The sequence below is a fragment of the Acomys minous genome (assembly GCF_964271855.1).
Source record: "Acomys minous genome assembly, chromosome: 1".
In the NCBI taxonomy this organism is placed as follows: domain Eukaryota; kingdom Metazoa; phylum Chordata; class Mammalia; order Rodentia; family Muridae; genus Acomys; species Acomys minous.
The window spans coordinates 81,581,278-81,596,420 of NC_140483.1; the positions used below are offsets into that span (position 1 = coordinate 81,581,278).

General features: G+C 39.2%; 1 protein-coding gene across 2 annotated transcripts in view; it reads right to left on the reverse strand.

Annotated features, from left to right (window-relative positions):
- The window catches only part of PIGN (phosphatidylinositol glycan anchor biosynthesis class N), a 115,836-nt gene that overhangs the window by 17,739 nt on the left and 82,954 nt on the right, over nucleotides 1-15,143 (reverse strand). For both annotated transcript variants that reach the window (XM_084786993.1, XM_084786992.1), the window contains exons 27-28: nucleotides 8,782-8,824; nucleotides 6,831-6,883 (exon numbers count right to left, since the gene is read on the reverse strand). In XM_084786993.1, the coding sequence (XP_084643119.1) occupies nucleotides 6,831-6,883; nucleotides 8,782-8,824 (96 nt within the window). The remainder of the gene's footprint in view (nucleotides 1-6,830; nucleotides 6,884-8,781; nucleotides 8,825-15,143) is intronic.

Genomic DNA, 15,143 nt, shown 5'->3' on the forward strand with positions numbered 1-15,143 from the left:
TCACTTGGGCATCCACCAACTCTCCCAATCTCTTTCTAAGGTCAGGCTCTTGTCACCTTTGATTTTACTCTTCCCCACACCGCAGTCTCTTAGTGTTCTGTGTGCTCTGCATCACATACCAGCCTCCTAGTTAGACTCCTGCTCCTGACCCACAGTATGTCCTCTAGTTTGTGGTCAGTGTTTCAAAACTTGGAGTAAATCAAATTACTTCCCTGCCTAGTAGTGCAGTGTTTTACCATATACTTGGAATAAACTCCCAAATCTTCATGTTAACCTTCAGGGCCATATATGGTACCAACCCTCTACTCTCTACACTTACTCTCTACCATGTTTACTCTAAAAAGCCCTGTATGTATTAGCACATAAATTAAGACTAAAGAAATGTACAGCATCACTTTGAACAGCAGTTATTAACAAGTCATTAGATGCTTCTGGTACTTTCCATGATAAGCTTCTGACACATTTCTGTTTATGTGATATTCACGTATTTACCAGGCATTAGCCATAGAACCCAAAGTCTGACTTCACAATTAATGAAGAAATCACCAAGTACATATGGTTTCTACTTCTTGGCATGACGTTTCAAAACCTGTACCTGTTTATAAAATTGAAATCCTACAGCCAGTAAGCTAGATATAACAGATACAACTTCTTCGTGTTGTAAATGTTTGCTGCCCAGGCAAGGGGCCCTTCCCTTTGTAACTAGAGGCAAGCCAAATAAGGGAAGGAAGTACAAACTGCTCAACACAGAGCCTTGAGGGCAAAATCCAAGGAAGCTCCAGCCTGGTCTGCTTCTAAAGGCAACCAAGCAAATAGTGTGGGACACATGTATACTAAAAACAAAACTATGAAGACTATGATGTTATTATAGCAAAGGTGTTCTAGGAAGGACAAACAACACAGTATGTTAGCGCAGTGGGATACTATTCAGCAAAGAAAAGAACAAAGCATTGATTCAAGTTATAGTATAAATAAATGCAAAAATATTATACAAAGTGGAAGTCTTCAAGTGTTAACAATATACATTGTAAGATTCTGTTTATAGAAATGTCTAGAATTGTGCATAAGACAGAAGCAGATTATCATTGTCTAGAACTGTTTATGGAAACACGGAGAACTATATCAACAGTTACAAGGGAATGTTGCAGTGATACAAATGTTTAAAAAAACCTATATTGTGATGAGTTGCAGAACTACAGGAATTTGATAATTTAAATTATTTATAACAGTCATTGATGTAAAGCCTTAAGATGAACGAATATTAGGATATGCAAATTATACTGCAATAAAAGGAGAGGAGACAGTAGAAAATTGGGGCAATGAGAATGAGGTGGGGTTACATGCCATTTATTTTAGTTTTGTTAAAATCTATCAGATTTTCAGGCCAAAATATCAAGTCAAACTGGATCTCTAAACAAAAGTGTCTGTAAACTATACTTCTAGTGTAATGAAAAGTCTATCTATAAAAGCGATTATTTCACACTGGTCCTCTCACTATAGGCTGAAATGCCCGTCTTGCAGCTTGTTCATGCTAACATCATTGGTAGGAAGCAATGATGAAGCTCATCATTCCAACACAACTGCACTATCAGGCATCTGGCAAGAATATTCTGCATCAATCGACTCCCGGTGCTATCTAGGCATCAGCAGTATTAAAGCAATTGCAAACGTCAACTTCAAATGATTATAGCTGTTTCAGTCTCTCTATGCTGACATTGAAATCAGCAATTCTACTGTGTGTGTGTGTGTGTGTGTGTGTGTGTGTGTGTGTGTGTGTGTGTGTGTGTGTGTGTGTCAGAGGGGCAGTTTATGTGGTGGAAAACATCTAGGATGACCAAGATAAATGATAAAATGTAAAGACCAAATGACCAAAGTACTAAATTAGGTCTGTCAGCTGAACAGTTTTATGACTTGAGCAGGGAATTTGTCACATGACTATTGAAGGATCATGTGATGTGACAGGTTCTCAGCATAATCTAGAGGTTTCAAATTCAGAGAAACAAGCAAGGTAGTGTTGGCCAGCTTATGGGAAACAGGATATGTATTGGAAGCCAGTGTTCAATGAACACAGAGCTTCAGTTATGAATAGTGAAGAGTGCTGAAGATCTAATGTAAGGTAAAGAAAAGCATATGAGTACTCAACTTCATACAACAAAGGCATAGTTTTTTTAAGCATGGCATTTGCATAAAAACAAAGCAACGGAATGGAATCTCAAGGACAAGTTTGCACATGGCAAAATCATGTTTTTCCATACAGCCATATAAGCAAATGACAACATCTAGTTGTAATGAATAATCTAAACTCCTATTTGCTATAGCTGGGAGTGGCATGAAAGCAGATTTGAAGAACAATTCAATGTTTTTTGGTTGTTTTGTTTCTGTTTACTTGGTTTTTGGTTTGGGTTTTCAAGAGAGGGTTATTCTGTGTAGCCTTAGCTGGTCTGGACTCACTTTGTAGACCAGGCTGGCCTCAAACTCACAAAGATCTGGGTGCCTCTGCCTCCCTGGGTGCTGGGATTATAGGGGTGTGCCACTACAGCCCACTCAACTCCATGTTATTATAGAAACTGAGGTAACAGGACTCTTGTCTTGTTCTCCTGCAGTTTTCTCACAAGCACTCAGAATTCCTCTTTCACAACTCCATTCTGGACTGTGTTCTGACTGACAGCCTACAAACAAATGGAACCAGCTATCTTCATGAAGAACACTGAAAATTAATTGCTTTCTAAACTTAACTCAAAATAAGCCAAAGACTTCAATATAAGACTTGGAACTTTGACAGTACCAAAGGAAAATGCAAGGAAAACACTTCTGGCTTTAGGCATAGAGAATGACTTCTTGAATAGGACTGCAGCGCTCAGGAAATAATATGCAAAAGTCAACAAATGGGTTTACAGCCAACTAAAGAGCTTCTGCACAACAAGGAAAACAGAGAATAGAGAGAAATCCTCCCCAGTGGGAGAAAATCCTCACCAGCTTTTCTGCCAATAGAGTATTAATATCCAGAACACAAAAAGAAATAAACAATCAACACCAAAAGAACAAGTAATGTAATCAGCAAGCAGGCAAGTGAACTGCGAAGGCGCCTGTTAAAAGAACAAACTGTGTAACTGCCCGAGAAACGTGTTCAGCAACTTTGGCCACTAGGGAGATGCAAATCAAAACAACACCGAGATTCTAACTCTCCTAGTCAAAATAATTTTCATCCAGAATACAAAAAAATAATAAGTGAAGATGTGGTGGAGAAAATGACTCTTTATAAACTGTTGATAGATAATTTAGTATAATCATTAATGAAACCAGTACAGCGGTTCCTCACAACTAAAGCCAGCATCACTAAATGATCCAGATGTACCATTCTTTTCCCCATTTAAATACCTAATTTATATCATTCAAAACTTCACAACAACCCCTCTGGAAATTACAAACCCCATTAGATGCATAGCCACAATTTTCTAAGCAGTACTAGGGCATGAAGCAAGTATTCTAACACCAAGCTACCATCTGCAGCCCCATTTCACTCAGTTCTGAGCCAGTTTTAGTGGAAACTGGTACAAGACTTGTAATCTTTGCATAGGGTCTTCAGTAGCTGGGATGGCCACCATAGTTAACTCAAAATCCCAACTTTGGTTGGTTTTGTAAAAAGGCTTAATTTGCTAGAAAACATATCCTCTGAACATTCTCTTTAAGTCTGTCTAGACAGAGAGGAGGCAGCGAGAAAACCAGAGCCTCTACTATCAAAGTGCTACCTCTAAGCACAAATACGTACAGGCCCTGTTATGTTAGCTAACTGCAATCTCCACAGGGTGGCAGTGTCCGATGGAGACAGTAAGTACATCTGCTGGGTAAGATAACACCTACTTCACTGTGTTGGGATGAAAAATACATGATATAATGTGTTGGGAGACACTACAAATCACACAGCATAATGCAAGCATAGTCTATTTTTGGCAAAGTGTGACTGTGCAATCCTTTGACTTGACATTCTAGACCTTCAATTGCATTTTGTTGTTGTTTTCACTTTGCCTGTGCTAGATGGATTCCTAGCTTCTGAACTGTCACACTGCCTTTGAGGACATCCCCCGCCCCCAAACAACCAACTCTGGGTAGGTGGGGTGTAACTGGAATGCACAACCCTACTCTGGCTTATGGGAAGTTCTCTGCACACTGCTTGGACTACTCGGTTGCCTTCAGAACTTACTTTGACAGAGGATACTTAGATTGGATGAAGTCAGGAATGTTCACTCCTTCCAACTATAATATTCCTCATGACCATTAATACGTGAGATGAAGATGAGGTATGAAGGTACCCCATACAAATGCTGCACATATGTCCCCTCCCCTTTCTAAAGCCTAGGCAGAGACTTCCATTTCCTAATTCCATTGCCATCCAAGCATTCTTCTTTCCATTTCCAGCAGGAAACGAGGGACTAAGACGCAGAATGAGAGAAGCAACAGGAAACAGTAAAGATGTCATTCTTCTTTCACATTTCTCAGAGAGGCAACTCCAGCTCTCTCTCTCTCCATCTTCTAGAAGGTGGTGACCTCCCTAGCATGAATTAGTATCTTTATGCTCCTGTTTATTGAGCATCAATTAAAAAGAATTTATGACCCTGCTAGGAGAGAAAAGGATTTAACTTATGTCATGTTCATTTCAATTTCCTCTAATTATCTTAGTTCTGTTTTTCTTTATCACCTGAGTTTGAGATATAAGTTCCATGTAAGGAAGGAGAACTACTTTAAGTGTCCAATTAGCTGAGTGTTGACAAACAGCACACCCACGTGGCCACCACTGTTTTCAAGACATCCTCACAGAAGCTCCTACATGCTCTTCTGTATCAACCCCACATTCCTCAGACTCCCATGACTATTGATTACCTTTCTGGAAATATAGACTGAAAATTTATAAAAGTGAAAACAATACATTGTATGCCCGTACATATCTTGTTACTTTCATTCACTGAAGTTTCTGAGATCTATTCATAAGGCTAAGTCAATCAATCAGTCATTTGTTTTCACTGGCAAGAACTGAATGCAGCAGAACCAACTTCTCCATTCATGTGTTCATAACAGGCTGTCAGGAACAATGCTGCTATTAAACATTCCTATACAAATCATTCCGTGCACTTTTTCCCTTCTCTTGGAAAAATACCTAGAAATCAAGTAGCCAAGTCACAGAGCTATGAATTTAGTGTCTCTGTCTCTCTGTCTGTCTCACCCTCTTCCCCCCGCCCACCACTGTGTGTGCATATATGTGTGAGTATGTGTAGAAGCCAGAGGTAGGTGTTGGATGCCTTTCTCTATTGCTCGTTACAGCAGCTTTGAGACAGTCTCACAGTGAGCCTGGAACTCACGGATTCTGTTAATATTAGGTGCCCAGCAAGTCCCAGGAACCCTCCAGCTCTGAATTTCCAAAACTGGAATGACAGGCACACATCTATGCCTATAATCACTATTCCAGGCTTTCCCACCCCCCTTTTTCCATATTTGTATATAATGAAATATAATCATATATATCCCAATTTCCTCTTCTAATTTTCCTTTCATGCCCACCTCTCTCTCCTAAATTCATGTCCACTTTCTTTTTATGACCCACTAAGTTCAATTAGTGCTGCTCATGTGTGCATTAGAAAGCTGTTGCTATGCCCAGCTTCTAATGTAGATTCACATTGGACCTCTGGTCTGAGGGCAACCAGTGTATCTGGAAGGCAGACAGGTACAAGCTAGGAGTTTTGTCTTATTTTGTTTTGTAACGTATTATTTTATTTATTGTAATTTGTTCACATTACATCCCGATTGCTATCCCCTCCCAATTATCTTCCTGTTCCCACAATCCCTCCCTCTTCTGTCCTATTTTCTTCCCCTAGACCTCTGATAGGTCCCTCCTACCCCACTGCCTGGCCACAGCCTATTAGGTCTCATCAGGATAGTCTGCATTCCCTTCCTCTGTGTGCCGGCAGGGCCGTCCTGCCAAGGGGCAGTGACCAAACTGTGGGCACTCGAGTGCATGTCAGAGGTTCAGTAGCAGTCACCCCTTCCTTCCCCCGACATGGAGAATGTGCTGTCCATCGGCTACACCTGAGCAGGATGTCTAGTTCCTCTGCACACACTGTCCTTGGTTGTACATCCGTTTGTGCAGACCCCGTGTGCAGATCCGCAGGCCTCGATGGTCTCCCTGTGGCGCTCCTGCTCCTTCCTGGACCTTCCATCTCCCCACTCTTCCCTACCACTCTCAGCGCTCCACTCGGAGTCTACAAGCTGAGAGTTTTGAGAGAAATGTCTAATGTACACTCTTACATAAACCCATGCAAATTACCCAAAGCTTAAAGTGTGACTAAATATTAACTAAATGTAATAAGATCAGTTTATAAAAACATATTCTGTCTCAGAATTCATTTGGAGGGGAAAAGGTGGTGCGATCAACTCTGCTTTCTTCTTCTCAGAAAGAAGAGCTTGAACAGATCACTCCAAGTAATAATCAGACACTAGAAAGAGAGAAAACTGACTTGCTCAGACTGCGCTTTAAATAACAGCGCTCCTTTAAGCTTTTAAAGGACAAATAATGACCGCAGGAAGTTTATACCAACATATAAAATTCACAATGAAGTGTGAATAGCCTTACTTTTCCAACAAGGACACTTCCCACACTAAATATCCATCCTCCTTGCCCACAGCATCCCATAAAAATACCTGCCAGTGTGTTCATACCATGAGTTAGAAAAAAGTGTCTCAACACAAAGAAGTAAGATCTGAGCTACTTCCTACACATGCCTCAAAGTCATATTGGCACCTCTATCAAGCCACTTTTAGGAAGTCTATGTATACAATACCTGGTTCCAATATCAAGCCAGCTACCAGAATCCTTGACCAAGAAGAAAAAATGCTGTAAAAGATAATATAACATCACTCAATTAAAAACAAAGACTGTTAAGTTTCAATCTACAAACAAAGTTGTTTTAGGGGTGCATATTTGACATTTCTGACATCTAAGAATCATTTTCTGCCTAGAATCCACAAGGATATGCCCTTCACTAAAACTTCCGTTTGTATTAAATTAGCAAATGGCCAAATGTTGCAAACAGGTTTAAGATTCAATCAAAAAAAAAAAAAAAAAAACCACAAAGTGATTTGTTATTTGTGAATAATAAGAGAATCAATCACCTCTAATAAAAATATTTAAAATGCCAAAGATCCTGCTGAGGCACATCACCTGATCATCCACAAATCTATTGATGCTTTCTGCTATGAATCAGTAAGAGTCACTGCTAGGACGTAGAGATAATTTTGTCACAAAACATAATCTAGTGAATGATTCAAATTATTAGGTGTGTAAATGCACTGCGTGAACACATGTATTGAGAGATATAGAAAGAGAGGGAGGTGAAATCTAAATAAAAAGTAGGAATCAGATAAAGATGAAATTGGAGAGACAGAAGTTGTTTCTGGGTAAAGGGACTGGCTTGTTAAACACCAAGAGCCCAGAGTTTAGTAGGTTCAAAGTGATGCAGGTTAAAGGATAACAAGGAAGGAGGGATATAAAATTATACCAGTCAACGAAGCTGAATCAGAAACAGTTTATCAACTTAAACCGAGCAATTCTTCATACAAATTCAAGCAGAAACATCGAATTCTCATCTATTCTTACCTATTTGTCATTTTGTGAACGCTGATTTTGTTCTAACATCATGTATGATCAATTTGAGAACTATACTAGATATTTAAACAACAAAAAAATGTTCTTATCTAAATCAAGTGGCCAGCAATCAGATTTGGCAAATTACTTATTAGATATAGAGCCAGGTATTAATCATACCTTAAAAGAGGCATGGCTCTCAGCTACTGGGAGGTAATTTCTAGGCCCTTGGAATGGCTGATGAAGCACTTTGCCTGAGGCACTGGTTACCAGTCTAAAAATATGATTTATGATGGGATCTTTGGGCAGCATGATGTCGTTTCTATTCTTGAAAGGACTGGAGATTAATGGCCAGTCAACTGCACTGTGTTGACCAAGACCCATTAGAAAATAAAGGAAAGCCTAGGCTGGCAATGTTCCACGTGTACTGTCCCCACCTGTGCAGAGGGTAGTGCTGTCCCTACTCCACTGGAGAAAACAGGAGAACTCTGTATTCCACTCAGCATAGAAATTCTTGTGGCTGAGTTATCTATGTCTCACTGTCATAAGTCAGAACTGAGAATATAACAGGATTTAGCAGGTTCTGTGACAGCTTCTCGAGAATCATCAAGCCTGAGTATAGATGTGGGAACTCCTCAAACACCCGAAGCAGGCTCATTCTTTTTGTTAAGATATTATAAGCAGGAAGATTACCTGTAAGTTCCTTACTTAGAATTCATTAATTATAGCTATTAACTGATAAAATTTCCCAATTGATAAAGCTGTATTTCCCTTTTCCTTCCTTCACTCACTTTTTTCTGTTTCTTAATCTGAGGACTAAAAACCATTATCTCAAATATGAGTGATGCATTACCTAAATCTGAAATTGTATTCTTCTGTTCATCTATGAAAGGTATATTTCAGACCCAAATAAAGAGAACAACCTGAAAGACTAAGTATAAAATGACAGCCTGAATAAATCAAATAATGAGAAAACATTTTGAGAACTTAAGAAGAGTTTCTGCATAAGTAATATAAAAAAGGAATATACTGAGAACTCAGAACATAAGGATTTCATGTATAGAAATATCTTCATATTTCTCCAATTAAATGGACACAGAACTTAGTTTCCCAATCTTACTTACACCAAATTTTCAATAGTGCCTTACCAAAGCCATGATGTCAGAGATGACAAGAACAATGAGAAAAAGGCTGAAAAATAAAGGAAATAATTAGTTACAGCGTAATAGGCACACCTTTCTAGTACATTAAAACCCAACTGGGAAAACCCTCTGATCCTGAGAGTGAAGGTTGGAAAGCAAGGCTGCTAAAGGCACAGGCTGACCACCACAGAAAGCACCTGCACTGCTAGTTTTTTTGTTCACAGCCCTAAGCATTCTTAGCCCATCATCTGTCAGTTGACAAGGACATCCATGTGTCCTTTTATGGCCTCTATCCAAAATAAACAAGGCTTTATGATGAACCCAGCTATGGAGACTAAGGAACAAGACATATAAATGACAATTAGAAAAGTTCATTTTAAGTCATGTAAATAAAACAATGCTAACATGGCTTTTCTACCTCACTTTTTCTAATACATATTTTAAGGAGTGGGTAATGAAAAATGGAGGTAGAGTCATCTCATTCATGTGCTACATTCACCTTGGCAGTGTGGGTCTAATGATCAAGCAGAATGTAAACAAAACTCCCTTTATCCTCAAGACTTCTAAAAAGTCTAAGATGTTTAGTAATAAAAAGAAAACAACAGACATCCAAAACGGCAGGACCCAGTATGTACCATGTCTAGAGAGTAGAGGAGCTGAGACTGGGAATGCAACTGAAGGGAACAACCCAGGAGCACCACCTCGCACCCACCAACACAGACTGACAAACTCTGGTTCAGAAAACACAAACTTCAAGTACCCTGAACTCCTCCGAATATTGAAGCGAGAGTGCAGGCCCCTTGGAAAACAGAGGAATCCGTTGGCATGGTGACCAATGAGTGAATAGGCTGCTGATCCAAAACATCAACTTGGGGGCTCCTCAGTCTGAACACTTGGGGAAGATCAGGCTAACCACCCCATCCCCACCATGGCCAGACATCCTCCAGGGTCTGGAATCACAAGCTCCAAGCACCCTGCACTCTTGTGAGTACTGAGTGTAGGGTCCCTAGGGAACAGACGATCAGCACAGGAAACCAATACAGCTTTCTGGCCTCCAAGCCACTGTTATACTCGGCTGCTGATCCCTCTGAGGAGACCAAGTAGTCACAGGAGCCCTGCTGAATCCAGGATCATAGGTCTAAGAGCTCAGAGGAATCTAGCTCCAGGAGGACAGTGTCTGCCAAGTCAGTAAACAAAGCAGCTACCTTTCAAAGAGACTGCCAGCTTAGAAAACCCAAGCCACCTCAGCAGATGGCTAAAGGAAAGGGTAAGAAGACAAGCAACAAAAACCAGGACAGCATGGCTCCGCCAGAATTTCCAAACAACAGTGGACACTCTAACACACTTGAGTCTCAGGAAAATGATCTTAAAGCTATGCTTGTACAGTTATTTGAGAATTATAAAGAGGAAATGAATAGATCCTTCAAGAATTACAAGAAAATACAATAGAATAGAGGCCATCTAGGAGAAACAGGAAATCACAAACAGGCACAGGAAATGAGTAAAGCTATTCAAGACATGAAAATGGAAGTAGAATCAATTAAGAAAACACAAACAGAGAAAACTCTGGAAATGGAAAACAAAGAAGAGATCAGGGACTGAACAGGTAAGTATGGCCAAGAGAATTCAACAAATGGAGGACAGAATCTCAGGGGCTGGAGATACAATAGAAGAAATTGATACATCTCTCAAAGAAAATATTAAAATGGAAAAATTCATAACACAAAACACCCAAGAAATCAAAGACACCATTAAAAGGCATAATCTCAGGACTGGAGGAATAGATGAAAAAGAAGATGCCAGGTTCTAAGGACCAGAAAATATTTTCGAGAAAAATCACAGAAGAAAATTTCCCCAATCTAAAGAAAGAGATGCCCTTGAACATACAAGAGGCCTACAGAACACCAAATAGGCAAGAACAGAATGAGATTCTTCCCGCCACATAATAACTGAAACACTAAATATGCAGAACAAAGAAAGGATATTAAAAGCAGCAAGGGAAAAAGGCCATGTAACATATAAAGACAGACTCGTCAGAATTACACTTGACTTCTCAACAAAGACCATGAAAGCCAGAAGGGTCTGGGCTAATGTCATGCAGACACTAAGACACCAGAGATGCTAACCCAGTCTACTATATCCAGCAAAACTTTCAATCACAATAGATGGAGAAAACAAGATATTCCATGACAAACCAAATTTAAACAATATCTGTGCACCAACCCAGCTCTATAGAAGATATTAGAAGGAAAACCCTAACACAATGAGGTCAACTACATCCAAGAAAACACAGTATATACATAATACCACAACAGCAAAACCAAAACAGGCAAAGCCACACATGATCACTACCAACTTCACAATAAAAGGATCCAACAATCATTAGTCAATAAAATCTCTCAACATCAATGGCTTCAACTTCCCAATAAGAAGACACAGACTAACAGAGTGGCTGTGGAAAAAGATCCAACATTCTGCTGCATTCAAGAAACACACATTAGGTACAAAGATAGACATTATCTGAGAGTAAAGGGCTGGAAAAAGATTTTCCAAGCAAACAGACACAAGAAGCAAGCTTGAGTAGCCATTCTAATATCCAGTAAAATGGACTTTCTTTCTTTTTTTTTTTTCTTTTGGTTTTTTTGGTTTTTTGAGACAGGGTCTCTCTGTGTAGCCTTGGCTGCCCTGGACTCGCTTTGTAAACCAGGCTGGCCTCGAACTCACAGCGATCCGCCTGCCTCTGCCTCCCAAGTGTTGGGATTAAAGGTGTGCACCACCATGCCCAGTGGTTTCTTTTGGTTTTTCAAGACAGAGTTTTTCTCTGTGTAGCCTTGACTATACTGGACTCATTTTGTACACCAGGCTGGCCTCGAACTCACAGCAATCTGCCTGACTGCCTCCCAAGTGCTGGGATTAGAGGCATGTGCCACCACCGCCCAGCTTAAATCAGGAAAGATGGAGAAGGACATTTCAATCTCATCAAAGGAAAAATCCACCAAGAGGACATCACAATCCTGAATATCTATGCCCCAAGTAGAAAGGCACCTGCATTCATGAAAGAAAAACTTTTAAAGCTTAAATCGCATATCAATACCAACACATTAATAGTGGGAAACCTCAACACTCCACTCTCACCAATGGACAGATCATTGAGGCAGAAACTAAATAGAGAAATAATGAAGCTAACAGAGGTCATGACTCAAATGGGTCTAAAAGACATCTAATGAACTTTTCACCCAAACACAGAAGACTATACCTTCTACTCAGTACCACACAGAACCTTCTCCAAAATTGACCATATAATCTGTCACAAAACATGCCTCAACAGATATGAAAAAAATTGAAATAATCCCTTACATTTTATCAGACCACCAAGGTCTAAAGCTGAACTTCAACAACAATAATAGAATCAACAAAAAGCCTACAAACACATGGAAACTGAACAATGCTCTACTCAATGACAACTGGGACAGTGATAAAATAAAGAAATTAAAGACTCCTAGAATTCAATGAATATGAAGGCACAACACATTCAAACCTTTGGGACAGAAAGAAAACAGTGGTCAGAGGAAAGTTCATAGCAATAAGCACCTTCACAGAGAATTGGAGACATCACATACAAGCTACTTAAGGGAACACCTGAAAATCCAAGGGGTGGGGGGAAGAAGCAGACACACCCAAGTGGAGTAGATTGCTGGAAATAATTGAAGTCAGGGCTGAAACCAATAAATTACAAACAAAGAAAACAATTCAAAGAATCAAAGAAACCAAGAGCTGGTTCTTTGAGAAAATCAACAAGATAGATAAACCCTTAGCCAAACTAACTAAAAGGCAAAGGGAGAGTACTCAAATGAACAAAATCAGAAATGGAAAGGAAGACGTAACAACAGATACCTAGGAAATCCAAAGAATCATTGGGTCTTTCTTCAAAGCCTATATGCCAGAAAACTTGAAAATCTAAATGATATGGACAATTTCCTTGATACATTCCACTTACTAAAGTTGACTCAAGATCAGGCAAACAAATTAAATAGTCTTATATCCCCTAAGGAAATAAAAGCAGTCATCAAAAGTCCCCCAACCAAAAAAAGCCCAGGACCAGGTGGATTCAGCATAGAATTCTACCAGACCTTCGAAGAAGAATGAATACCAATACTCCTCAAACTATTCCACAAAATAGAAACACAATGATCAATACCAAACTCATTCTATGAAGCCACAGTTACCTTAATACCTAAGCCACACAAAGACCCAACAAAGAAAGAGAATTTCAGAACAATTTCCCTTCTGAACATTGATGTAAAAATACTCAATAAAATGCTTACAGACTAAATACAAAAGCACATCAAAAATCTCATCCACCATGACCAAGTAGGCTTCATTCCAGATATGCAAGGATGGTTCAATATATGGAAATCCATCAATTTAATCAACCATATAAACAACTGAAGGAAAAAAAAACCCACATGATCATCTCCTTAGATGCCAATTTTACAAATGTTACAGCATTTAACAAAATCCAACTTCCTTTATATTAAAAGTCTTAGAGAGATCAGAATACAAGATACATACCTAAACATAATAAAGGCAATATACAGCAAGCCTATAGCCAACATGAAACTAAATAGAGAGAAACTTAAATCAATTCCACTGAAATCAGGGATGCCATAACGCTGTCCGCTCTCTCCACGTCTCTTCAATATAGTACTTGAAGTCCTAGCTAGAGCAATCACACAACTAAAGCAGAGAAAAGGAATACAAATAGGAAAGGAAGAAGTCAAAGTATCACTATTTGCAGATGATATGACAGTATACATAAGTGACCCACCCCAAAAATTCTACCAAGCAACTCCTAAGCTGATAAACACCTTCCGCCAAGTGGCTGGATACAAAAATCAACTCAAAAAAGTGAGTGGCCCTTCCTGCATACAAATGGCAAATGGGCTGAGAAAGAAATCAGGTAAAGCACACCCTTCACAGTAGCCACAATAATATAAAGTATCTTGGTCTAACTCTAACCAAGCAAGTGAAAGACTTATATGAAAAAAAAAAACTTAAAGTCTCTAAAGAAGGAAATTGAAAAAGATATCAGAAGATGGAAAGATCTCCCCTGCTCATGGATTGGGAACATCAACACAGTAAAACTGGCCATCTTACCAAAAGCAATCTACAGATTCAATGCAAGCCCTATCAAAATACCTACATAATTTTTTTTACAGACTTTGAAAGATCAATTCTCAACATCATATGGAAAAACAAAACAAAATAAAACAAACAAACAAAAAAACCAGAACAGCTAAAACAATGCGGTACAATCAAAGCCCTTCCAGAGGACTCTCCATGCCTGATCTCAAGTTATACTATAGAGCAATAGTAATAAAAACATTATGGTACTGACACAGAAATAGGCCACTTGTAATGGAATTGAAGACCTAGAAATAAATCCACACACCTATGGACATTTGATTTTTGGCAAATAAGCTAAAACTATACAATGGAAAAAAAGACAGCATCTTCAACAAATGGTGCTGGTCCAACTGAATGTCTACATGCAGAAAAGTGCAAATAGATCCATACTTTTCACCCTGCACAAAACTGAAGTCCAAATGGATTAAAGACCTCAACATAAAACCAGGCACACTAAATCTGTTAGGAGAAAAAGTGGGGAAGAGCCTTGAGCTCATTGGCACAGGAGACAACTTCCTGAATAGAATACCAACAGCTCAAGATCTAAGATCAACGATTAATAAATGGGACCTCATGAAACGGAAAAGCTTCTGGAAGGCAAAGAACACTGTCAACAGAACAAAACGACAGCCTACAGATTGAGAAAAGACCTTCACTTTGTCAGACTACATCTGACAAAGGGCTAATATCTAAAATATATAAAGAACTCAGGAAATTAGATACAAACAAATCAAATAATTCAATTAAGAAATGGGGCTCAGAACTACACAGAGAATTTGTAACAGAGGAATATAAATGGCTAAGAAATACTGAAAGAAATGCTCAACGTCCCTAGTCATCAGGGAAATGCAAATCAAAATGACTTTGAGATTCCATCTTACACCCAACAGAATGGCTAAGATAAAAATTCAAGTGATAGGACATGCTGGCGAGGATATGGAGAAAGGGGAACACTCCTCCATTGCTGGTGAGTGCAATCTTGTACAACCACTTTGGAAATCAATCTGGTGCTTTCCCAGAAAACTGGGGATAGTGCTACCTCAAGATGCTACATCATACAACAAGAACATTTGCTCAATTATGTTCATAGCACTTTATTTGTAATAGCCAGCATCTGGAAACTACCTAGTTGTCCCTCAACTGAAGAATGGATAAAGAAACTGTGGTACATTTATACAATG